The sequence below is a fragment of the Amblyomma maculatum genome, chromosome 2, assembly GCF_055883805.1.
Source record: "Amblyomma maculatum isolate TAMU_Amacu chromosome 2, ASM5588380v1, whole genome shotgun sequence".
In the NCBI taxonomy this organism is placed as follows: domain Eukaryota; kingdom Metazoa; phylum Arthropoda; class Arachnida; order Ixodida; family Ixodidae; genus Amblyomma; species Amblyomma maculatum.
The window spans coordinates 15,484,310-15,508,379 of record NC_139345.1 but is presented as its reverse complement, the minus strand read 5'-3'; the positions used below and the strand labels follow the sequence as shown (position 1 = coordinate 15,508,379).

General features: G+C 45.7%; 1 protein-coding gene across 1 annotated transcript; it reads right to left on the bottom strand.

Annotated features, from left to right (window-relative positions):
* Nucleotides 1-10,101: 10,101 nt before the first annotated feature.
* LOC146198020 (uncharacterized) lies at nucleotides 10,102-22,596 on the bottom strand. The gene is made up of 5 exons (XM_084591835.1): nucleotides 22,444-22,596; nucleotides 21,395-21,562; nucleotides 15,466-15,711; nucleotides 11,381-11,642; nucleotides 10,102-10,289 (listed from the first exon to the last, which is right to left on the bottom strand). The coding sequence occupies exons 1-5, from the start codon at nucleotides 22,594-22,596 to the stop codon at nucleotides 10,102-10,104; spliced, it is 1,017 nt and encodes a 338-aa protein (XP_084447961.1).
* Between the last annotated feature and the right edge of the window lie 1,474 nt (nucleotides 22,597-24,070).

Sequence of the window (24,070 nt, the reverse complement as noted above, 5' to 3'; positions counted from 1 at the left end):
AAGGTACCATCGACCATAACTCGTTCGCGCAAAATCTGCAGTGCTTATCTTCCGTTCACTTCAGTGCGAGTTGAAATTGTCTGCGTAAATATAAGATTTTAATGTCGTATCGATATTTTAAATTCACGACCATGTCCTTAATTGTGTTCTAACGATGAAATTCCACAGACAGAAACTAAAATACGCCAATTACCCTATCTCGACATGTAAGCTGTAACTATTTTAGAGATATTTAAGCTCTACATTCCTGTTGCATTTCTTCCTACCGCCGCTGTGTGGCTAGTTATTGTAGCGTACAAAGTGCTGAACAATACGCGCATGGAATTCTCAACGATGTACGTATTCGTAGCGTCTTCAAACGTCAGGATATGAGCGAGAGCTTGTAAAAAAGGGCATTGTCTCTGTGTTTTGTCATGGGCCACTGTGTTGCGCTGATTATTTAAAAGCGTATGCCCATCTCCTTACTGCCGATGACGCCACGTGTTCTTTCAATGTTGGCCCACCACACACCCATGTCTGTTATATATGTCCTATAAATGTGTCATAAATTTGTAGTGCTCATTTCAACTCCTTTCTTGTCATCGATTGATAGTAAATTAAAGTGATTTGAAGAACGAAAGCGCTCAGTGAGTTTTCTTGCTTAACATGTGCTCTAACCTGCGATGTTACTTAAGCAACGAAGTAGCAATTATGCAACCGATATCATTAGGCTGGAATAGTTTATGATTTTGAAGCCTCTGAAAAGTGCGCATATTTCGGATAACCTATATGAAGCTTAGTGATAGCATTTTGAATACAGTCACTGCCGATTCCCGGAAAGATGGCAGCATTAAACTAATCCTAATCGGCGGCCACCGCTCTCACTGCCCCTTACGCTACTTACGCTTACAGTAGGTGCAAGCACGGAATGCATTGCAGGAAAGGCGTGGTGCATTCTAAGACAGATACAGGTTTCATAGGTGCTGTCAGCAGCGCTGGTGTCCTCCAAATACACATCCCCACCACTCAGAGAACCTTTAGTATACACACTCATCCTTGAATATACACGCACTAGAGGAGCTTACTTCGCCCCCCCCCCCCTACACACACACACACACGCACACACTTGTGGTAGCAGTAGCAGCAATAAACATTTACGCGTCTCTCATACCCTAAGTCGCTTTGGGACTTGCGTTAAGCACCATAAAGAAACCACCATAAACCTTTACTGATGCTGATGCCCCAGCCCATGCAAAGGCCTCAAAAGGGCGGATGAGCGGCTCTTTCTCTGCCTTTTCACCAATACATTGATGTGCCCAGCAGCCCTAAAACATTTTAACCCCTCCTTTAGTGGCAACTGCCCACACTGTGGAGCGGTGTCTGCTGACATCTATCACATTGTGTGGGCCTGCCCCTCCAACCAGGCACCCAACCCGGGAAAACTGAGAGGTGATCCTGCTCGGCTGCCACGACTTACAGGCCCAACAAGCCTTATTCGAGCGCGCCCGGGAGGCGGCAACCTCCACTGGGGTCCTAAACTAGGGACCTCCACCTAGTGCTTGCAAGGACCGGTCCTATGAGCTGATCCAAACATACATTCTGGCCCTTGTATAGCTAATAAATGTTCTTACCTCCACCTCGCCCTTACGACTCTGACGATGACGCATGTGTCTTGTCTGCATTGGCCTTTTCTAACGTTGCCGGTGTACAAAGCTTGGATCTTTCACCACATTCCCTTATACACCGTCTTACCTCTTACCTCTCTGATCCATCCCTCGCCTTATTTGTACTCCACGGGAATACGCTATACCGACGTAATATGGGACCAGATGGCGCTGACCTTTTACTCGTAATTCCTCAACATCTGCGCTCTACTATCCTTGAAAAGTTTCATGATGCTCCCACAGCTAGACACCTAGGTGTTCCCCGCACATACGACAGCCTGCGCTGACGTTTCTGCTGGCACGGAGCACTACCGCTGCGTCCAGCAATGTGAACTATTTCAGCATCGAAAAAAATCCACCGTTTTGCCTTCAGGACACTTGCAATCGATCCGCATACCGACTGACCCATTTTCCCGTGTTGGTGTTGACCTTCTTGGGCCCTTCCCAGTCTCCGCCTCGGGAAACAAATGGATCGCCGTCGCCACCGATTACGCTACGTGATACGCTATTACCCGCGTCATCCCGACCAGCTGCGTCACAGACGTCGCTGACTTTCTTCTAGACAACGTGATTCTCCATCATGGCGCCCCTCGTGAACTGCTAACTGACCGTGGCCGCTGCTTCCTCTCAAGAGTGGTTGACGATATTCTCCGTTTGAGCTCCGTCCGCCACAAATTCACCATCGTATCACCCCAGACCAACGGCCTCACGAAACGTCTAAGCCGTACGTACGCTCACAGACTTGCTGTCCATGCATGTGTCTGACGACAACCGGGACTGGGACGTTCACTACTACTCGTGGCGTTCGCCTACAATCCGTATTGTCATTCTACCGCTGGATACTTGCAATTTTACCTGCTATTTGGCCGACAGTGGCTACTGCCCTTTGGAACCTCACGCCACCAGTACTCACGCCAGTGATGCCGTCGCCCGCGTTCATGATGCCCGCCGGATTGCTCATGCAAGGCCCTCTGCATCCCAAGACTCCCAAAAATGCCGGTAAACTGCAGCCACCGTGATGTGCACTACACTCCCGGATCTCTGGTCCTGCTGTGGTTCCCGTGCCGTCGAGTCGGGTTGTGCGAAAAACTTTTGCCGGTTACACCGGCTCTTACCGTATCTTGCGCTCCATGACCAAAGTCACATACGAAGTTGAGCCTCTCTATTCCAAGTCCTCATCCGCAGCGCCACCCTCCGAAATTGCACATGTGCCCCGTCTCAAGTCCTATTATTCACGTTCTTTTTCACAAACGTAGAACGCACCGGAACTGTGCTTTTACCGAGCGGGGGTAGTGTTACTTTGCGGTATTCGCTGATATTGCGCCACAGTATGATGACGTGGGACAGGCTGTCTGAAAACGACGAATCTCAAGGTAGACAGACCTAAGCTGCCATAACTATAGTTGAGCGGAACACTATCTTGTAGATCTTCCCCGTAACAATATGCTCTGCTCCTAAACCGAAGTACCCGAGATTAAATCCAAACGTTCGAATCTGCTCCGATGGTTTTTCTTCCAGGCGGACTAGATAATTCAGCAGCAAAACGACGAAGTCATAGTTTGACCTTGCGGGGTATTGAAGGTCATTTTATCCCGCTGAGAGGCTCAAGAAAAGAAGACGAGGTGGGGCCTCGCGAAGAACTGAAGGTCATTGACCGACACCGTTATTTGAGGGCACAACAACAACGACCGACACCATGCGAACACGGGAGTTGCAGCCCGTAGAATGGAGCTTCCGCTCTAAAATGCTTTCATATTAACTGCAAAGAAGTCCTCTAAGTACCGTCTGCAGTTTTTATTGCAACGAGGATAGGAAATTTCGGCAGTCGGCGTCTGTATGACACGCAGTGATGGAGTTTGTGTCGCGGACGCATTCATTTAATCCTCAAGCACAAATCGCACCGTGTCTTGAGATTATATTTAAGCACTGAGAAGCTATGAAAGCGCGTCGCTATACATTAGCCAATGCATAACAGTTGCATAGCAACGCCGTTCTAAGGCAACAGATATTCCCGTCAGATGGCACTTCAGTCGCGCAGCCAAGCAGTAAAAGAAAGGATTTTATTAGCGACAACAGTGCGTTTTATCTTAGCCAACTACATAAAACCAGGCGACAGTACAACAAAGCCTGTGCAACCCCGCTTTTCCACAATATCAGAAATTTTGCCACAATTTCCTGCATTTTAACTTATAGTTCGAGTGACGCAAACGCTCTGTCCACCCGCTGACGCGGCTGAGTGTTATAGCGGTCAGGTGCAGAGCCCGAGGACGCAAGTCCGCAGCGGTCACGTTTAGATGCAGATGCGTGATATAGTGTAATTTAAAACAGCCACTCCTACGCATGTGCCAGTAACCTTCACTTTAAGAAATATAGCTCTGAGATAATATTTTAGTGATTAAAACAAAAAAGAGTGGTAAGCACGCAAAGGGGGAAGCACGTGATACTTCCCAGGAGTGCACCAACAGATGCGAAGTGCGACTTTAGTTGCCTAGGCGGCAGATACCTTCTGGTCGAGATAATGTAGAATGGTGTTAAGCAATTCCAAAGCATCAGAGTCGGACAGTAGACCTCAGACAGTATAACTCAGCAGTATATGAGTTTCGTTTATGGCGTTTTACGTCCCAAAGTGACTCTGGCTATGACAGACGCCGTTGTAGTGGGCTCCGGATATTTCCACCACCTGGGGCTCTTAAACGTGCACCGACATCGCACTGCACACGGGCGCCTTGCTTTTCGCCTCCACTGAAAGCAGAAAGCGGCCGCCGAGACCAGGATTTGATCCCGCATCCTTGGGCAGAGTGGGCAAAGGAGGCATACACTGAATCTGTAGATGGGCGCCTTAATAAACGCCGTGGCGCTTGACGTAACTTTGTACACTTGCATTTCACATAGCTGTGGCACATTAGGTACGATTTTGCCTCGATCCGTTTCTGCATCATCATTTTGCCCTTAATGATTGGCCAGGCGTAGTTTGCGAGGTCAGTGTTGAAAATAATGACATCCGCCGCCTCTGGTATTAAGTAGGAATTGACCAAGAACCGAATCAATTGGAGATAGTAGCGGAAAGAAAGGGGGATATTACTATGAAAAGCGACGTTGCCAGAATAGAGGATTCCTCAGCCTTCAGGGAAGGAATAGCGGCGTTTATTTGCCGAAAGTATCCAGCAACAAAAATGCAGTCAAATACGCTGCCCTAAAACCCCTCTGCAATGATGTATAAATATGTGCCGGCTTTCTAAGCTCCAGATGTCTGATCGCCGGTGTCATCGCTGGAGGCCTGCGGAGAATCAGCAGCACGGCCCTGGCGGCGTTCGAAATTCAAAGTGTCCGGCGCAGCTTCGTCTTGATCGCTGGCAAGATGCGGTGTATGTGGCATGGCGGCTGTAGCAACTTTCCTAGCTGGATGAATGTCCGAGAACGACTCGGGTGGCTTATGCTGCGTGCTGGAGCTTATGATGACGAAGAGCAGGAAAATGGCCGCGAGTGCCATCACGACGTACATCACCACGCAGACCATAATCGAGTGTTTAAGCTTTTGTCCAAAAGGATCACTTGCCTTTGGCTTTTTCGAGGTATTGCTGGCCCTTGGCTCTCACTATGGACTTTTCAGCGCCTTCTCAAGTGACCTCTGGGCTCTCAGTGACCGTGGCAACCTTTTCGAAAGGATGCTTCTAGCGGTTTGGCTGGCCACTTAGGCGCAAACGAAATGGCACGTACCCAACTTCTTCTTCTTCTTCTTCTTCTTGCCTCATATAGTGGCATAGCACATGCCAAAAGTTGAGTATTGGCTAGGGTTTGATGTAGACAAAAAAAAATTATTCACCCTGATTTCCGAGCCTGCTGTCTCGTCCCCTTCAGTGAAGGATTCAAAATATAATAAAAATCTTCCCTGAGAGTACATGAAGAAAGTGAAGAACATGAATATAGCGAGACGATAAAAATAAATGTGAACGCAGAAAAAAAAAAACGGAGGGAAGGTTCATTCAAAGCGGCACGAAATTTAGCATGAGCTGGCTCTATAGCTGTTGCGGCTTGACGCAATATTCCTGTCGTCAGCAGTGAAGGATTGCGGTGCGGAGATACATCCCACGATACACTGCAGTTCATTTTCTAAGGAATTTCTGAATCTAAATCGTATGTCGTGGTCATGCAAAGCAAGTAAGAGTTATAGCTTCGTATAAACCCAAACTGGAGCAGTGGGTAGAGATGCTCGTAAGCGCAGGTCAGGAAGATGAAAGCAGCGGCACGACGGGCAGGAAAGGCAGCCGTCTCCAATGGAGTCCAGTATACTGAGGGCAGCACCCACAATTTCCTCCTCAACAACAAAGTTTTAATCATTCGTCCATTCACTCACTGAGGAACTAGAGCCTATCACGAACTGCTCGCGAAGCTTAACGGTCTGTATTAATCTGATGCTGAAACACTCCGGCAGCGCCTTCACAGATGTCTTGCCATGTTGCCTCAGGCTCGCGGGCAGTCCCCGCAGAATCGTTGCGCTGAAATCCTCTTACAAAATCACGGACTCAATTGTTTTTTTTTCTTCACATCCGGTCAACATTACGAGTTACGCAGTTTAGAATTTGCGTGCATACATCGCAGAACCTCAACTGGGGATGCAATCGCCTCTGCTCAGGAGAGCGAGTGCCTTGCAGTCTTTCCGCTGTGCCACTCGTCTTCAGGGAGCACTAACATATAGGTCGATTCATCCTGTCTTGACACTGACGCATCCCAAAAGGAGAGAGGCACCGGTGCAAACACACATACACAAAAAAAAAAGAGAATATCCAGCGATTATGATACCCCCTAATGCAAAACTTCAGGGCAGCGTCTTGAACGACGAGCAGTGTCCAATGTAGAAGCGGTATACTATAAAGTCGGACAAATACTGTCATTTCCTGTGCATTTATATGTACTTCTTTACTATCGGCAGAACAAAAGTTAAAGTGGTGAACTCGCTCACTGCCTTTAAGTTGTTCGCACATCGCGCCACTGCCCTTTTCTGAGACCTCACTGTCTAGCAACCTCAGAAGCGCTAGATGGAGGGCACAATTAACAATATGTTAAGTCAAACACTACATCAAAAGAGCCACAACAGGGTATGGTCTCAAGTTTTGGAGAAACGAATATTATGGCGGAAAGAATCGTTTCGGGATGCTGCTCTTATTGTAAATTGCTGTAAACGTCCAACACATTTAATCTGATTTCGGGCAACGGGGCTAAGTTTCTATTCAGTAGCAGAACAAATATTCCGAAGATGCTTAATGTTGCGTACGTGTATGAATGCGTGAGCTCAGAAGAACCCACGGGAGAAATGTTTTCAAGTGACATTTTCGACTTGTATTAAACTTTTTTCTGCTGGTATTGTATGCGACGTGCATATTTGTGCATTCCACGTAAACTGTCATGCTTCACGCACCGTCTAGCAACCGCATTCTCCAAAACTTTGGTTTGAGAGCACACCATTGGAGGAACCGGCTGTTTCACTCTTGAAGGGAAACTGAAAGCGCGTGGCCGCCGCACATCGAAAAGCGCTGCCGACGACAGTAGAGAAAAAAAAAATAAGCAAAGCCAGCAAAGCGTCATAGATAACAAGCACCACCGGCTGTCCTTTCAGTGCATGAGTCTGGGGTCACTTTTTATCACAGCCTTTCGACGGCAGCGGCCGTGAAAACGCGACGAAAACGTGCTCCCAGATTTCCTATGTAATTGTGAAGCAGCTTGTACAGTACGGTCCACTGTTATAGGGAACGTTAGACGCATGGCTGCCGCGCTTTACAAAGCATTTCCGAGAGAACCGGCGACAAATGATCGCACAAAGTGCATGCGCTGCAAGCACGGCCGACTGCTCTTCGCGAGCATGCACATAGTGCCGCCCATTCTCGCCGCTTGTCGGTGGCAGCGCTTTGCAAAGTGTTTAGGCCACGTGATCGCGCGTTCCCTTTAACAGTGGACCATACTGTACATAAGTCGTTGACTGAAATCCCAGTTGTGAGCTAGGCGTTTCAAATTCTTCAATGAAAATTTTATTTCTGAAGCTATGAGAGATACACCAGCGCGGTCTCTTCGAGAGAACTGTGCGGTAAGAAGGACATTGTATAAATTAGAGAGCTTAGTGATTACGTTATTAACTGAAACTGCCTAATCAGCTTTATTATTTTGATTTTAAGGGGTAATATTATATCTCGAAATTAAACGTCGCCAGCATGAAAGGTGAGTGTCGTTTTTTTTTTTTTTTCTTAATCGACATTGGTAGCTGGAAATATCGAACTTCCAAAGTGCCCATATGAACGCTGCTGAGTTGCTTTTCACGCATTGCACATTCATAAAATGGCGGCGCTGCTCGGAGCATTGACACCAAAATCTCAGCTTCCTTTACACCTTCAAATACAACCATTGCGTCTTTGACTGATGCAAAATAAATTCAAACGATGGAATTCTTAAAAATACATAATGCATGAAACACTACCCCGCGAACTATCAGATGCTTATTTTTACGTTCGATATTTTGAGTTACATCGGCGATAACGCAATTTAAGAAAGGGACTCGTTTTCAATTTGCGGGTGTTCAATATAAAAATATATTATTGCCCATTAAAACAAAAACTAAAAATTACAGGACGGCGGTTATGTCTGCTTAAGAGCGGAAATTGCGAAAGCCACTTTACAGGGCTGTTTTCGCTAACTGCATCGTCATTGTCATTCCTACTATCATTATGCACTCAATGCACCGTCATTGTCATCGCTACTATGATCATCATCATTATCACTAGCTGCAGGGTCATTATCATCGCTACTATCATTCTCAAACTAGACAAGAATTACGATCGGCTTCTCACCAAACAACCCGATATGGAGTAGTGGTTTGCACGCTCGGCCGAAGATGGGAGGGATAGTGAACTGGTTCCCGGTCCAGACAAGTTTTTTCTTCCAGTTCATGGAATACTTCCGCAGCCCATGAGCCAAAAAGGCTTTCGTCTTGAAAACGTTATTAGGTAACAAATAATCTTTTAATCATTAAGCTTACAATGTATATAATCTCCATCTTACCATGCAGTCGATCCGAAGAGACCGCACTGGCTTATCTTTCATAGGTATTAAAAAAAAAAAAATGTTTTAATTTCAACTCCACCAGAGGTCGTATGTACCACCTGAAATAATATACGGCAGATGGTTGCATCATAATTTTGGTGCCAATGTCAGGAAAGCAGACGCCAAGTGGAAGTTGGCTAGTGGCGAGTATATATAGAAAAGCGACATATGCAGCATTGTCTGCAATGGCGGTGGCCTTGGTCACGGATGGGTCTGGATACATCCATTGATGCATCGTGGACGCTTGGCTTGCTGTGTGCGTCGTGTGGCTGCCTGATGACGTCCTCCATTCTTTTGCCATCATTTGTATTCTATTCAATGCGGATGAACACCGGATGTTTCATATCAAGGATGTCACCTTGATATCTGCCTCCGCCCGCATGGAGCCTCCACACCCCAGAAGGTCTTGAAAAAAGCTCACTAAGCTCTCACAGCGCAATCTTTAGTACAACCACCTCCACTCATTTACACATTCCGAAACTTCCAGCCACCAGATTTTCTCGCAGAAGCGAAATAAAAAAACTGAAATCAAATTACAACAAAAGTAAGCTGACGATGAAAAGCGAAAGGCGAAAACCTCCCGCGGTTCACCGCAACAGTTCGTGTGATCATCTATCAATTTTTATGGTGCTTTTTATAACGAAAAATTGGCAGCATATATGTAATCTATCATTTCCTCCAGGGACATGTTATCTTTTAGGTTGCCTTCATAAGCGCTTTGGGCACAAAATTTTTGTCTTTCTTTCGGTGACTCATTCCTCGAATACAATCACCGAAAAGACATGTTGTCTCAACGTTTCCTCAACGACAGTAAAACCACAAAGCCTTACCAATGTCCGACCTCGAGGAAAAATATGCCCGGAAAAATATACACATGAAATAAAAGAAAGCAATGACAAAAACAAAAATTTCATATTTCCGCCAGTACGACAAAAAGAATCGTCTCATATCTGCGCCACTTTATTGACCGCGGTTTCTTCGTCGCAGCACAGTAAGTTTAAATTACATTCAATGGGCCCAAGTTCAACTATCACAATAATAAAGTTGTATACACATTCACCTAAACAATGTTAAGCTAAATTAACTGTAAACCCAGAGTGTAGTGTAATGGCGAATTTTAAAACCAAACTTCCCGGTCTAAACCAATAGACCGGCTATTCCATGGCGAAGGTTTTCTTGCGAAGCCGCGTCGAGAAACCAGGGCTGCTCTCTTTCCATGGTGTCGAATCAACTAGACCTATTCTCAACTACCACATAATAATTTATTTATTAGTGTTGTTGTTTTTAGAACCGGAGTAGCAGCGTATGAAAAGAAGAACATTGACCCAAATTCATAAAATAAGGGGCAAGTGCGATATCTCCCAGTGGACTAATACTCGGCCTCTATAACCGCCGGCCTATGGCCCACAGTGGAAGGGAACCACAAGGACACCAGGAAGCCCGTGATCACAGTGGAGATGGCCATCGCTGAGAGAGAGGACATCCACACCGCCATGATCGCGAACTCGCCCTGCGAGCCATCCCACGGCCACATCAGGATTGCAGCCGCTAGCAGACCTGCGCACAATCGACTATGAGCAGGCCTGATGCGCCGGATGATGCGCCCTGGACACTTTATCAAAGTGTGTTGCTGGGCGAGTTAATGACTGATCGTGGTAGAAGAAAATAGCGCAAGAGATGGGACAAGAAAGTAGACACAGCACTCGTGTTGTGTCTACTTCCTTGTCCCGTCTCTTGCGCTATTTTCTTGCCCTTGACACTTACGTGTCAAGTATATGGAACCACATAAGGCATGTCCAAGGCACGTTGTAGCCCCTTACTTTGCTATTGCCATTGCGACCCAATACGTGGGAGAGCTAACCCGTTCGCCTGCCTCCAGCATCATGCCATGTTGAAGCAGCAACTGTTAACCCTTCCGCACTGAATCATCAAATATTACTGATATAATTATTTTGCTTCCATAAGTAATTTCCCGCAATATGTTTCTGGTAAACAAATTTACGGACGTATATCCATTTGGGCGAATTATCAACTATATGTCTTCCCCGCTCACCCGTTCTTTTTTACTATATTCAGTCATTTTGCTATATTGAGCAGCAGTTAGAGGTAGACGATATGTGTGTGCCAAGGCAAAGCAAGCCAGACCAATAGCAATGACGGAGAGAAAGAAGATGAAGAGAAGAAAGACGGAAAAGACGAAAAACGAAATGAGGAAGAAAGAACAAGAGAAGAGAAAATTCATTTCCCGGTCTCAACGATTGGTTTAATTAAACCATATGTTAGCGAATAAAACGCGCTGTGCTGGAAGCTGAGTTATCAGGCCCATGTCTTCACACTTTATTTTCAACTTCTAAAAAAACCTCAAAAGCTGTTCTCTTTCCTTCCGGCTCGAAAACTCACTGCGATCAGTTCAAGGCCAAGAAGACTTCATGCTACAGGGTCTGTGTTTAAATACTCTTTGGTTTCTGATAGAATTTTTATGCTGGGATTTCCGCTGATACGCTGTGCGGACAAGCTACTCCTATGGCGTAGAAATACCCACATGCAGTGATCACCTCAGAAGTGTTTCGGTGATTCTTTATTATACTCGACCGTACTTGCTCAAATGCTAAAGGAAGTGTTGATTTTGAGCACTCACTGCCCCGCACGGTGACTGCTGCTCACAGTGTACTCGCCTGACAGTGTGCTCTGGTGCCAGGGTGGCTCGACGTCCCCCGTCGTAGCAGCCGTGGTCCCGAAGGCGATGACCATGTGCGCTGTGCAAAACTGGCACCGAAGGGGCGTCACACTCTGGTAAAGGACCGCGAATGTGGCCAGGCAGGTGAGGGCGCCGCACCCCTTCAGTGCCGCGTTTGCTGCAGTGCCCGTCTTCAGTATGCCCGCGAAGGCCGCGGCGATCACCTCGATGGTCTGCGAGCGCGCAGCGTCATGCTCTAGCTGTACACTATCGTACGCACTGTGCACGCCGTTATCGCCTAGAAGAGCGAGTGCGCCGATCTGTCGCAGTGCAGGCACATCCCTTTAGGAGCGCGCCTTCGTTAAGTGCAAGATAAATTTAATAGCTTTTTCTCGGCAAACTGACACAATAAAAAAAAATTAACAAAGCGCGGCAGAACCTGCAGTGTAGAAATGCGAAAGCCTGAGCGTTGCTGCTGCACACGGCACATCGCGAGCGCCTTGTCGAAAACAACCGGCCTTGCGCTGAAAGCATCAAGTACTTTAGAAGAACTTCTTGTTGGGCGAGTTGGTGCTTTGCTTTAAAGGAACCAAGATGCGCTATAAAAAGACAGCCACAGGAAAAAGCCAAGGAGACAGACAGAGCGCTCTGTCTGTCTCCTTGGCTTTTTCCTGTGGCTGTCTTTTTATAGCGCATCTTGGTTCCTTTAAAGGAAAGCATCAAAGTTCCCCGGCGTTCTATAATTGATTTACAGGAAAGAAAAGGCGCAGTATCTGTCAGTCGCGGAAAGCTGGGTCCGCTATTCCTAGTTCGCGTCGATCGTTATTGAAAGCTTCAATTCACTTTATTCCCTTAAAGATCTAGAGGTGATATTACAGGCATGAAAAAATACAAGCACAGGTGTTTGAAAATGAATTCTTATGACTTCAAGAAAGGAAGATTGGCATGGGAGGGAGGCGAATTCGTGGGGACGAATTTGAAGGGCATTCCAGTCCACAATTTTTCGGGGGAAAAAAAGATCTTGAAAAAGTTTTTTGAAAACCTCAGCGAAAGGGCAATTGAACTCGTTGGCACAGTCGGCGTCACTAATCTCTTCATCTGCTGAGTTAGTAAGGGTAATGGCACTTGTCCCTTGTGGGTTTAGTATTTCCCAAAACTTTCTAGGGTTGTTGACGAGGATTTTTGGGAGGTCAGTTTCAAAAGAAGTCTTTTTGTCGCTACGGAGTGTTGTGCAGTAAGTGTCCTCGGCTGCATAATATCGCTGCCATACTTCTGTATTAGATTGCGCTTTTGCTGACCTATAAAGACGTTTTCTTTTTTTTTCAATCTTTTGAGAGTTTTGGTGAACCAAGGTTTTTGGTGATTGGCCCGAAAACTGGTACAAGGAATGAACTTGCAAGTTAGTCCGTTTATATTCTTTTCGAAGGCTAACCAGTTGTCCTCAATGGTTCGGTTATGAAACGTACATTAAAAAGACGGCAGGAAAGCCAGTAATTTATTATTAAAGCATCATATTTTTCTTTATTATAAACACGGATAGTTTTGCTGGAGGTTTGGCGGAGTGTAGGGGAGAATTTGAAGCGTCGCTATCGCCCCGCCCTCGAGTCATCTGGTTGTTGGACAAAGCAGAACCAGATACCACTACCACTTCCGGTTCCGGCGCTACCACTGATCAGATGACTCGAGGCCAGGAAGACAGCGACACTTTCGATAATGGCGCGAACTCGGAATACGGGCCCTACTACTATCATCCTTATGGTAGACAAGGAGAGTTATGATGTGCGTTTCACGATCCCGGGCGTGACGCAGTTGGTTAATGCGCTCAGCTGGGGATCCGAGGGATGGAGGTTCGTCAGTCAGTCAGGCAGTCAGCCGGTCGGTCGGTCGGTCGGTCGGTCGGTCGGTCGGTCGGTCGGTCGGTCGGTCGGTCGGTCGGTCGGTCGGTCGGTCGGTCGGTCGGTCGGTCGGTCGGTCGGTCGGTCGGTCGGTCGGTCGGTCGGTCCATCAACTTTATTTAGCAAAAGGGTGGTAGCTTGCTCCCCCGCGGGACTCTGCCTAAGCCGAAATCCCGGGGCCTGGGCTACCGAGCCAGGGATGGTGTCGTTGGTCGGTCAAAGTCTCGGCGCCAGGCTGATGAGTCTTTCTGCGTAGCAGGATCCTCGCTTGCAGAAAATTTTTATTTTTCTGATGACGTCGTCAGGATGATCGACAAGTGCAATCCGTCGTTATCCCGCGGAATATGTATATGCTGTGAGGTGCGGTGTTCGAGAAAGCGGCAAATGAAAAGCGCCGCACGGATGCCTGGATCGGAGGCCCGGCGGGGTCATCTTCGTATATGCGTAGATCGCCTGGTGACGTGTGATCGCATGTGACGACATCATGACGTCAGTTCTGGTTATTAAGGCGAAAGCCTTTATTGCCTCATCATTGTCGTCAGCAAAAGTGTCACGCTTTTGCTGCGGCTCTGATCGGTCGAGACGGGATGACGTCATGGAGGTATCGACCAATCGCAGAACACCACCACAGTATGCTCGAATACGTGCCTTATATGGCCATATTCCAATCAAAAATCAATTACTAATTAATGAATAATCACATAATTAGATACTAATTATCATTAAACTTCTAGTTATTAATTGATGACTAATTCATTATTCAATTCATAACTACTAATAATGACTGCCTAATTCGTAATTACTAATTAATGACAGTTGTGTAATTAATCAATTACTAATTGATGCCGCGCACTCGGTAAAATAAATCACACAACAGTCAACGTAGAACCCTTGCGAAGATACAAGCAGTGCGACCTGGTCGCTGCCAAGCAGAATTCACTGAATAAATGAACTTGCAGAATATGAAAGAGTAGTCGTTCGCTTTACTCGTAGCTGCATTCATCGCTACATGCGCAACAGTCGTGTAGCAGAATGCAGCACTATAGCTTTCGCCTTCATCACTTAATTCGCCAAAGTGTCCTCGAATTTTTAGACTTGACCGGATGTGATGTCATCATGATGTCACCAGGTGATGACGTCACAGTCTCGCGGAATCTCGTGGACACTTTTGACGAACGCACGGACACGTTGGAGTCACGATCCATTAATTGCTTTCGTCTTAATAAACAATAGCCGAATCCATCGTGTCAGTGCAAGTCAAAGGATATCAGCTTATGCGTTCGAAATTACAAATTTTTCGTAATCCGGAGATAAATTACTGGTATTGTGACAAATAATTTCCTTGATACTTCACCGCGTATGTGATGCCCTTTCTCATCTAAACAAGATATGAATGTCAAATTTATATAGGCGCAAGAGATGATACTACTTGTCGCTATTTCATTGATTTCAGAGGCAGGAGTCTCTCAAAATGAACAGACATAAACGCGGCATCTGAAAAATGACGGCTATGCGAGGAAGAAGGCGTAACCAATGCCAAGTTATGGTCCCAAGATCGACTGAACATCTTACTCCGCATTCGGCTGTACTCCAGATGGAGAGTGAAGTGCACCGGCCGAATAGGTATGCGTCCTGCGTTAGGTCCGATACGAAGCACTAAGAGAATGTTGTAATCTTTTTCCTGCGAACAGCACTTCAGAGTTTCTTGCGGGCAATATCGGATGTTCAAGCGGTATTTAGATTAGATTTTTGTGGCCAAAACAGCTCATTCACCTCGCAGACTATGCCCGCTACACGGTTCCTGCACAGTGCATGGCTAAACGTGGAAGGAGCTTTTAATGAACGAGCGCGCGACAGAAAATTTATACTCTCACACGACCGGTATTAACGCACTCTCCCACTTCGCGTGTAGCTCATGCCAAAGGTAGTCGGCTAACGCAATTGCTGCTGTCATGCTCATGCGATGTTGTAAGTGCAACTGGGACGACAATAAACAAACAAAAAACACGACGCGTTTGTTCGTGCTGTGATTTCTTAAAATGTTACCTGGGATCTCCCGAACAACGTTGAACAGCCAGAAATCAAGCAACGTTATTGGCGTCCAAAGCGGCTTCGTTAATTTCTAGGCGAATTCTGAGTCGACAGCAGCGCCGTCACTGACCTGACGGAAGAGGAAGACCGCGGCGATGGAAGTCACCATCCTGCCGCACGGGTACAGGCCAGCCACCTCGAAGACAGCGCGGTTCAGCACGCCCACAGCGTCCATCAGGACTCGCGCTATGCTAGTTGCCAGCCTCTGAGTGTCTTCGAGCGACTCGGCGAGGCGGCAGAGCGCTAAGTCCAACCTCTCCCTAGTTTCCTGGGCGGCGGCCGCCTTCGTGCCATATAATCTTCGTGACACGCAGCTCTGTAAATGCCAGGGTGACACGAAAAACGATACATTGCAGTGCACCAGATAGGCACGTTGTGAACATGAAGGTACAGAAGAAACCGCGACTCTCCCCATCCGCCTGCTTAAATCGCAACATTTTTAATTCCGACGTTGTTTCTCACAATATCAGAACATTCTGCTGAGACAGGCGACAATGAAGCACTTGAGATGCAGAATGGAAGTTAATAAAACAGAATCAGATAAAAGTATAGACGCCAAGTGTTTCCCTGTCGAAGTGAATACACACCTAATACAATTAGTGATTGTTCTCACAATCGGCACGGTTTTCTCAACGACAGCGTCTTTGCCGAGTATATTGAAGAGACGATTGCAGGTTAGAGATCGCGCTCACATCGTCGCCAAAAGCTTGAGGGATGCCGCATTCGCTAAAAGGGCGCCTATACCACGCATCCTCGACAAACACTTTTAAATTGACGGGTGCACTGCGCAGACTGCGAGTATAGTGCGAGTAGAATTGCAGGGATGGCGCGATAACTGCTATTTACTTCTTCGAAGGTATATTTCTATTTTTGGCGAGATGGGGTGGGGACATAGCATAGGCTGATTACCTGCCGTAAACAATCGACGATTTCTCGCCAACTCCAATTATTGTCCTTGTTTGGGTAATCATTGAAGAACTAGAGGATTGGGAAAAACAAGGTGCTTCTACCTTAGGTTATGTCAAGCAAAACTTTTGGCTAAAAATTCACGTTCTCATCCAACAAACGGAGCAGTTTGCCTGATGACATCTATTCCAAATCCCAGTTACTATTACAAATGTTAACATGTTGTGATAATGTAACTACGGGCAGTTTAAGACAATAAGCCATTAGTTTATTTGTTGAAAAACAAAAACACCTAAATGCGACTTAAGTTTAGCGACGCTCATTTCTTTATTTTCCCATCGAAGAAAATCCACTTTATGCAGTACCTGTAACATTGAAGATGCCACCACAATGTGATTCGTTCATTTGTCTGTTCAGTGCGCTGCAATACACGACTGAACAGGGACTAAAATCAGTAGCAAGAGTTAAATGAGTATCTATTTGATATTATAGCGATCTCACTGCTTCTTCATGAAAGGCTCGACCATAAAATATTTGTTGTAAGTCGTTACCGGTAAGATTGTATTTATTGGGAGCGTGCAATTCCTAAATAGGACGCAGCCCACAGCGGTGACATGCGTTTGCACGTGTGCTTACCAGCATACCCCCTCTGGCTATTATGCATAACCATAAGTTTATAATGGCACCCCACGACAGCAAGCTTTGATAGTTTTCGAAAGTCAAATGGACTTGATTTTTCGCGATGTCTGTGCTGGTGAATGAGTGAAGCTATGCAGAGGTAAGCACCGTTTTAATGTGTGTGAAGAAAACGCCAACTCGCATAGCACCGTGGTGAAATGACGGTGCCTTACGTGTACGAATGTGTACGTACTGAAATGCGCTACCTTACATTTTTTGTATGCGAATATATTTACAACTACCTAGCCGAGTCAATTCGATGAGTAGAATAACTGTAAATATTTTATAAGATAAACTATTCAACAGTGCCTGAAGTGCGCAAATGCAAAATTGGGGACCTCTATCGTACCGCTCAAGCGAGACTAGCGTGCTGTAGCTGCCGAGAATACAGGATGGTGTCTACAACGAGTAAATGAATGGTGGCTTTAACCGCTGCTATTTTCGGCGCTTAATGAATAGAAAGATTTAGGGGGCACTTTGGCTCACTAAAGTGCTTCAAGGCGGAAGCCGTAATTAGAGACGGGTGCCGTTCGACAGTAGGACGTAATTACCGGCTACCCAAAGTCCCAATTCTGTAAGCGTAAAACCTGTATGAAGGGCAAGAGGCCACAGTCAGAACTGGGCATGATCTTACTGATTGGTTTCCGATCGAGAAAGGAGTGAGGCAAGGCTGCATACTGTCGCCCTGCCTATTTAACCTATATGCAGAGTGCATCATGAGGAAGGCCGGTCTGGACGAGTCTTCAGCTGGAGTGAAGATTGCTGGAAAACGTATCAACAACCTTAGATATGCGGTTGATACCACTTTAATGGCAGAAAGTGAAGTGGAACTCAAGAGACTTCTGATGCGCGTACAAGAAGAGAGTGAGAAGTTTGGGCTTAAACTGAACATTAAAAAGACAAAGATCATGGCGTCTTGCCCTATCAAGTCCTGGAGCATCAATGGACAAGAAGTGGAAGCTGTGACAGATTTTCTTTTCTTGGGCTCCAAGATTACCTCGGAAGGAGACTGCAGCCATGAAATTAGGAGACGCCTGCTTCTGGGAAAGAGAGCAATGGTTAGCCTTGACCGCCTAGTAAAGAGCAGAGACATTAGTCTGCCAACCAAGATCCGTATAACTCCTGCTATGGTCTTTCCAGTTGTGATGTATGGATGCGAGAGTTGGACTGTGAAAAAGGCTGACCGCCGAAGAATTGACGCGTTTGAATTGCGGTGCTGGCGAAGACTCTTGAGAGTTCCTTGGACTGCCAGAAGATCAAATCAGTCGATATTGTCGACCATAAACCTCGACTGCTCATTGGAGGGTCCAATTCTAAAGTTAAAGCTCAGGTACTTTGGTCATCTGATGAGAAGAGTTGAGTCGCTGGAGAAAGATTTGATGTTGGGAAAGGTTGAGGGTCGCCGGAGAAGGGGTAGGCAGCGAACGCGATGGTTAGATGGCATCCTCGAGGTGCTGCAGATGAAGTTATGTGACGTTAGGAAGATAGTAAGAGACCGGAAAGCGTGGCGTGACATGGTCCATAGGGTCACGAAGAGTCGGACACGACTGAACGACTGAACTGGAAATCTAGCTCAAGCAAACTAATTAGTGTATTGTACAGTCAATTACCAGTACAAGGCATACTTATCAGTAATCCTTAGTTCCTGTTCAGCAAGCGCAAACTTGCGTTAATTAGCCCTACTATGCTAATTAGCTAATTAGAGTAATTGACTATCACTTCACGCCATTGTAAGTACACCCTCGCTTGATTATACGTCTACTGTTAGGAATTAGCTAATTATTAATATAATTATGTTAGTTAGTCTAATTGCTAAATAACTAATTAACAATACTCAATCCCAATTACTTGAGTCATCACTACACCATCCCTTTAATTGGTTTTATGGTTACTAGCCAAAGTACAATTGGCCCCGTTTGAAAATCGCGCATGCTAATTAGTGTAATTGACTATCACTTCGCTGAATTGTAAGTACACCCTCGCTTGGGTACGTCCCCATTCAGGAAACGAATTATTGATTAATTAACCTAATTAGGATGTTTAGGCTAATTATCTATTTAAATAAACTCAGCCTCACTTACTTGGAGCATGACTATACTATCCCTTTAATTGGTTGCATGGTTACTAGCCAAAGTACAACAAGGTTGACGACTGGGCGAATTGGTAATGATTCATTTTTAGCCAAAGTAAAATTGGCCCCGTTTGAAATTCGCGCAATGTGACGTCACGACCATTTCGACCAATAGAAAAGAGTGACATTTCTGTCGACAACTGCTCACAACGATAAGGCATTAAAGGCTTCCGCCTAAATAAACGGTTGTGCCGCCTGAACTTTTGATCCTGCGATCAATGGCAAGTCACTGCTTTACACGGCGTATTAAATAGAGCCTAGTTTTTCGACACCTGCCGTGACTGTAATGGCGTACTTGGTTGATGAAAAGAATTAAGAGCCAACAGTTTATGTAAGCAAAGTCTAGAGTGAGATGTCAACTTTCATGGGAGATATATGAGAGAATAAAGGTTCTAATTGTGCGCGAAAAAAAATGAGCCGAACAAAAGGCCAATAAGTGGGTTCAGCACGCTGACCCGTTGGTTGCATGGTTACTAGCCAAAGTACAACAAGGAAGATAGATTAATATTGTTACAGTGTTCACGCGAATAGGCGTGGTACCGATATCCGACATCGTTGTTACTTGTTGTTTGGTTACTAGCCAAAGTACAACAAGGAAGATAGATTAATATTGTTACAGTGTTCACGCGAATAGGCGTGGTACCGATATCCGACATCGTTGTTACTTGTTGTTTGGTTACTAGCCAAAGTACAACAAGGAAGATAGATTAATATTGTTACAGTGTTCACGCGAATAGGCGTGGTACCGATATCCGACATCGTTGTTACTTGTTGTTTGGTTACTAGCCAAAGTACAACAAGGAAGATAGATTAATATTGTTACAGTGTTCACGCGAATAGGCGTGGTACCGATATCCGACATCGTTGTCCCCGTCAGCGTGCTGAACCCACGCTGACGGAGACAACGATGTCGGATATCGGTACCACGCCTATTCGCGTGAACACTGTAACAATATTAATCTATATACAGGGTGCTCAAAATTAAACTTTCAGCTTTTTATGCTGTAGGAAGATAAGTAGAAAATTCGTTTGAGTAAAGCGCACACGCCCAAACGTACACAAACTGTGAAAACATATTGCGCTGTTAAGCTCAGTGACTTATTAAAATTCATTGTTTAGTTTTCATTTACTGCAGTTAGAACGCATATTTGGTTTGGAAACTTAATTGTAGGGAGTGAAATTTGGACGGCATTCTATTTTCTGCAATAATAATAACGTGTCTTGGTCCTTAGTATGCGCATACAAACGTACAGCCCAAAACAGTCTAATTACCGATGCGATACCCCGGCATTCGACATGAGAGTCCTCTATGGTGTGACGCAGTGGTGGCTGGACCATCGGTCGGCTCCAAAAACAGTCACCGACGACATGTATAATAAGGCTAGTAAGGATTTCGTCTTAAAACACAGTGGGATAGATGTAGATGTGTATCGTGCAGAGTGAACAATAAAGAATGGCGCGTCACCATGTAAAAGACAATGACGTTCTTGGCAATTTGAAAAACTCGAGGCGGCATCTCTTGGGTTATCAAGTTGGAGAGAATAAGAAAGCATGCGACAAGCTAGCACCGTCTTATAATGCACTGAGTTAGCGTCATCGTCTATGTTTCTTCTGTTTAAGGAAAGGAAGAATGAAGCCCTTACTCGCAAACTACGCATTGACGTTTAAACGACGAGGATAAGGACTTTACTCAACCGGCTGGGGGCGCTAGTTCAGAAGATTGCAATCGAGAAAGTCGCGGCATTCCCATATCGCCATTCACCACAAAAGTGCCCACTCACACTGTCATTGGGGCATTTTAACTAATTGTAGCCACCCACGATGACCAACTAAGCAGACCTTGAAAGCGCGTGCTGTCCTCTCTCTGCTCAAAGTAAAAAACGCAAGAGAAAATAGCAGTCGACTTTTCCTCACATTCCAGCCTCAGAAAAACTTTCAAACTTTGGTATTTTTATAGAAGTCCACGCCAGTTTTATCATTGCTGTTTCTTTATTTTACTTGCACTGCGCTGGCGTTGAGGACTCGGAAAGAGAGACGAACACGAACCGCGCGCTCGCAAGGAAATGCTTAAATGCTGCGGAAAGCAGACCACACGGCTGCGCAAAGCTTGTGAGTTTCGCAGGCTATGTCACAGACTGCGCCGGCACGTGATGGGCAGCTATAGTGCAGTGCCATTTGATGAAAGCTGTCTCCGCTATACCAACATGACCAGCAACGGTCGGAAGGAATCACTAGGCAGAATATAGCGACAACGATGAGAATTGGTACAAGTAATTTCTCCAACCTGTGGCCTGAGGTGTACCACGTCGACTGCCTCTTTTAAGCCCAGCAAAACAACCAACGCGCCGGTCAGGTAGAACGCGGACGCCATGAAGTAGACGCATTCGAAGCCGAAGCCGTACACGTCCACCAGCACACCTGTTGCAGCAAAGGTGGAGATGCTCACGTACGCCTGCATAAAGGACCAACAGTGACATTCTATTGCAGTGTTTCTGCAGTACAGTGAACTGAAATCCCACGAAGTCATTTACGTTCACAGTAAAGTCATTGTGTTGTGTCATTGTGCGATTCACTACAGATCATAGCAGGGTGGGGAAAAAAATGAAATACAAGCATATAAACACAACTTAAATTCATAAATATCATAACATTTGCAGGAACTTTTCAAATATTACTACACGATTCTGAGTAACAGTCTCGCTGTTAAGTTCGTTCCACTCAGTAATTGTCCTAGCAAGAAAAGAATATTTAAAGCAGTTATTTCGCGCATTAAAGGGATTTAGTGTCAGATCGGGCCTTTGTATTGTGTTATACCTTAGGAGTAAACAAAATAATTAGAAGCCTTAATATTATAGTGACCTGTTATGAGCTGAAATAAAAACTAATAACTAATAATCGTAATAAATAACTAAATATCGTTTGGTTCTGTGGTGTTTAACGTCCCAAAGCAACTCAGGCTATGAGAGACGCCGTAGTGGGACTCCGGAAATTTAGACCACCTGGGGTTCCTTAACGTGCACTGACATCGCACAGCACACGGGCGCCTTGCTTTTCGCCTCCATCGAAAAGCGGCCGCCGAGGCCGGGATTCGATCCCGCGATAAATAACTAAATAAAACTAATAATCCTAATAAAGAAAAATTACTGAGGCGTCTTTTCTTTAACAGTGAAAACAGCAGCACAGGCAAGGAGAACGAGGAGCGACGGCAGAAGCAAGCTCGTGAGTTGTCCTTCCTTGTACTCGTTGCCAGAGCTTCACTTGTCCTAGTAACCATGAAGCAACTACGCATAGTTTCCAGTTTGCAGCAGTATGCAATGAGCACGACGCACGCACCTGGAGATGTCTGAGGGGAACCACATGCTCCCTGAGGTCGAGCAGCGAAGTAGCCAGCGACGGGCCGAGCCCCATGACGACCGCAGCTTGCCGGTACAGGCCGCACCTCTTTGCTTCGCAGGCAGCCGCCGCGGCAACAAGGCACAGCATCATGGTGCTCCTGTCCCGCCATATGGCCGTGACAGGGTGTTAGTTGGCAGGCAATAGACTAGTAAATAGTCTGCTGACTGTCAGTCGATCAACCTCTGTTACATAGTGTTTCTTACTCTTACCTGTAGGAAAGCTCGCGGTTCAGCACTTCAGCCACTATGAGCACGCGCTAGGAATCATGGGCTGGTATTCTATTTCGTGCGGGACAGTCGAAGTTTTGGGGGAACACAGAGTGGCGTTTCTAAGGTGTCTCCTCTTCATCATCCCCATCATCTCGAGAGTGCAAAAGCCATAGTAGTGAATGTGCAAAAGCAGACGATGTCAATAAAACGTTTTCGCTTTCCGAAGTGCCACTAAAAAACTTCTGAAACTAATTGAGCAAACATATATATTTTCAAAACTTTTTTTTTCTTTTGGAAGTGTGCCTAATAGGTGCAAAATTTTGGTTTATGTACTGCTCAATACTTAGCCAACAGGAGACAAAGCCATCGCTTATTTAGAACAAATTTTACACTTGCGTGCTGTTTCGCTCATTTTTTGCACAATATTCACAATATTGAATGTTAGGACATTTTTCTTTGTAGAACATGCGTTTATTCTTGCCTTATTTTTGGTAAAAAGTTGTAGTTCTGCACTCGGTAGCTCTTCGCCCCATAATGCTTCGGGCGCTTATGGTGGCTGAACCGGTCGTCCATGAAAATTCTTCCATAAATGGCGGCACAGCTGTTCCTCTAGGTAAGAGTAAGAAACCCTATGCTCTGTTATCTTCTGAAGTAAAACGCAGTGCACGACCACTGCCTCGAGATACAAGGCAAAAAAAGTGCAACTAACGATAACATCGCTGTTACGAGTGACACGGCGACAAGGTGGGGTGCGACAAGTAACTGCATTCCCATTGCTGCCAGATGCACTAGATGTGGCGAGGGCATTGATGGTTATGACTGTTCAAAATTCCAATGTCCCAGGGCTAAGTCTCTTATAATAAAGATGACCTCTTCTATGTCCTCCAAAGATGATAGCCACCTATATAGGAGGCTATGCCCAAGGCCACTGAAGGACCTATAAGAAGATTACAAGTAGTGCATAAAGCAGTGGTCTTCTTCGAGCAATCACGCTGTCAAACATTTCTTGTAGAAACATTAGCTCTCTTGTAAAAGGCTCAGCGCATCATTTAAATAGATGTCGCGAAATTCATCATGCTAACTTGAATGTCACGAGCCCTTCAGCGTGCGGAGAAATTTTCATGCAGCACCAATTTATGTGGCACACTAGCACTCGTCGCTATGCGGTCGCAAAAACCGATCACCAAACTTAAGTACATCTACTTTCATACCGTAACATGAATGAAAAATTTATGTCATCAAGTGCAAGCGTGTGCACAGCGAGCGCGTCGTGTTTCGTGAAACGCTAAAGAAGCCTCAGAGCTCGCGAATACAGTTCTAGAGAGTACTGCACGCAATCGTACTGTGCGGGGAAT

Excerpts from the sequence above, each read along its gene's own strand:
- LOC146198020 (XM_084591835.1), bottom strand. The coding sequence starts at position 22,596 with ATGATGCTGTGCCTTGTTGCCGCGGCGGCTGCCTGCGAAGCAAAGAGG. Across the intron at positions 21,563-22,443 it reads TTCCCCTCAGACATCTCCAG|GCGTACGTGAGCATCTCCAC; the intron begins GTGCGTGCGTCG and ends TCCTTTATGCAG. Across the intron at positions 15,712-21,394 it reads TGGTACACCTCAGGCCACAG|AGCTGCGTGTCACGAAGATT; the intron begins GTTGGAGAAATT and ends TGGCATTTACAG.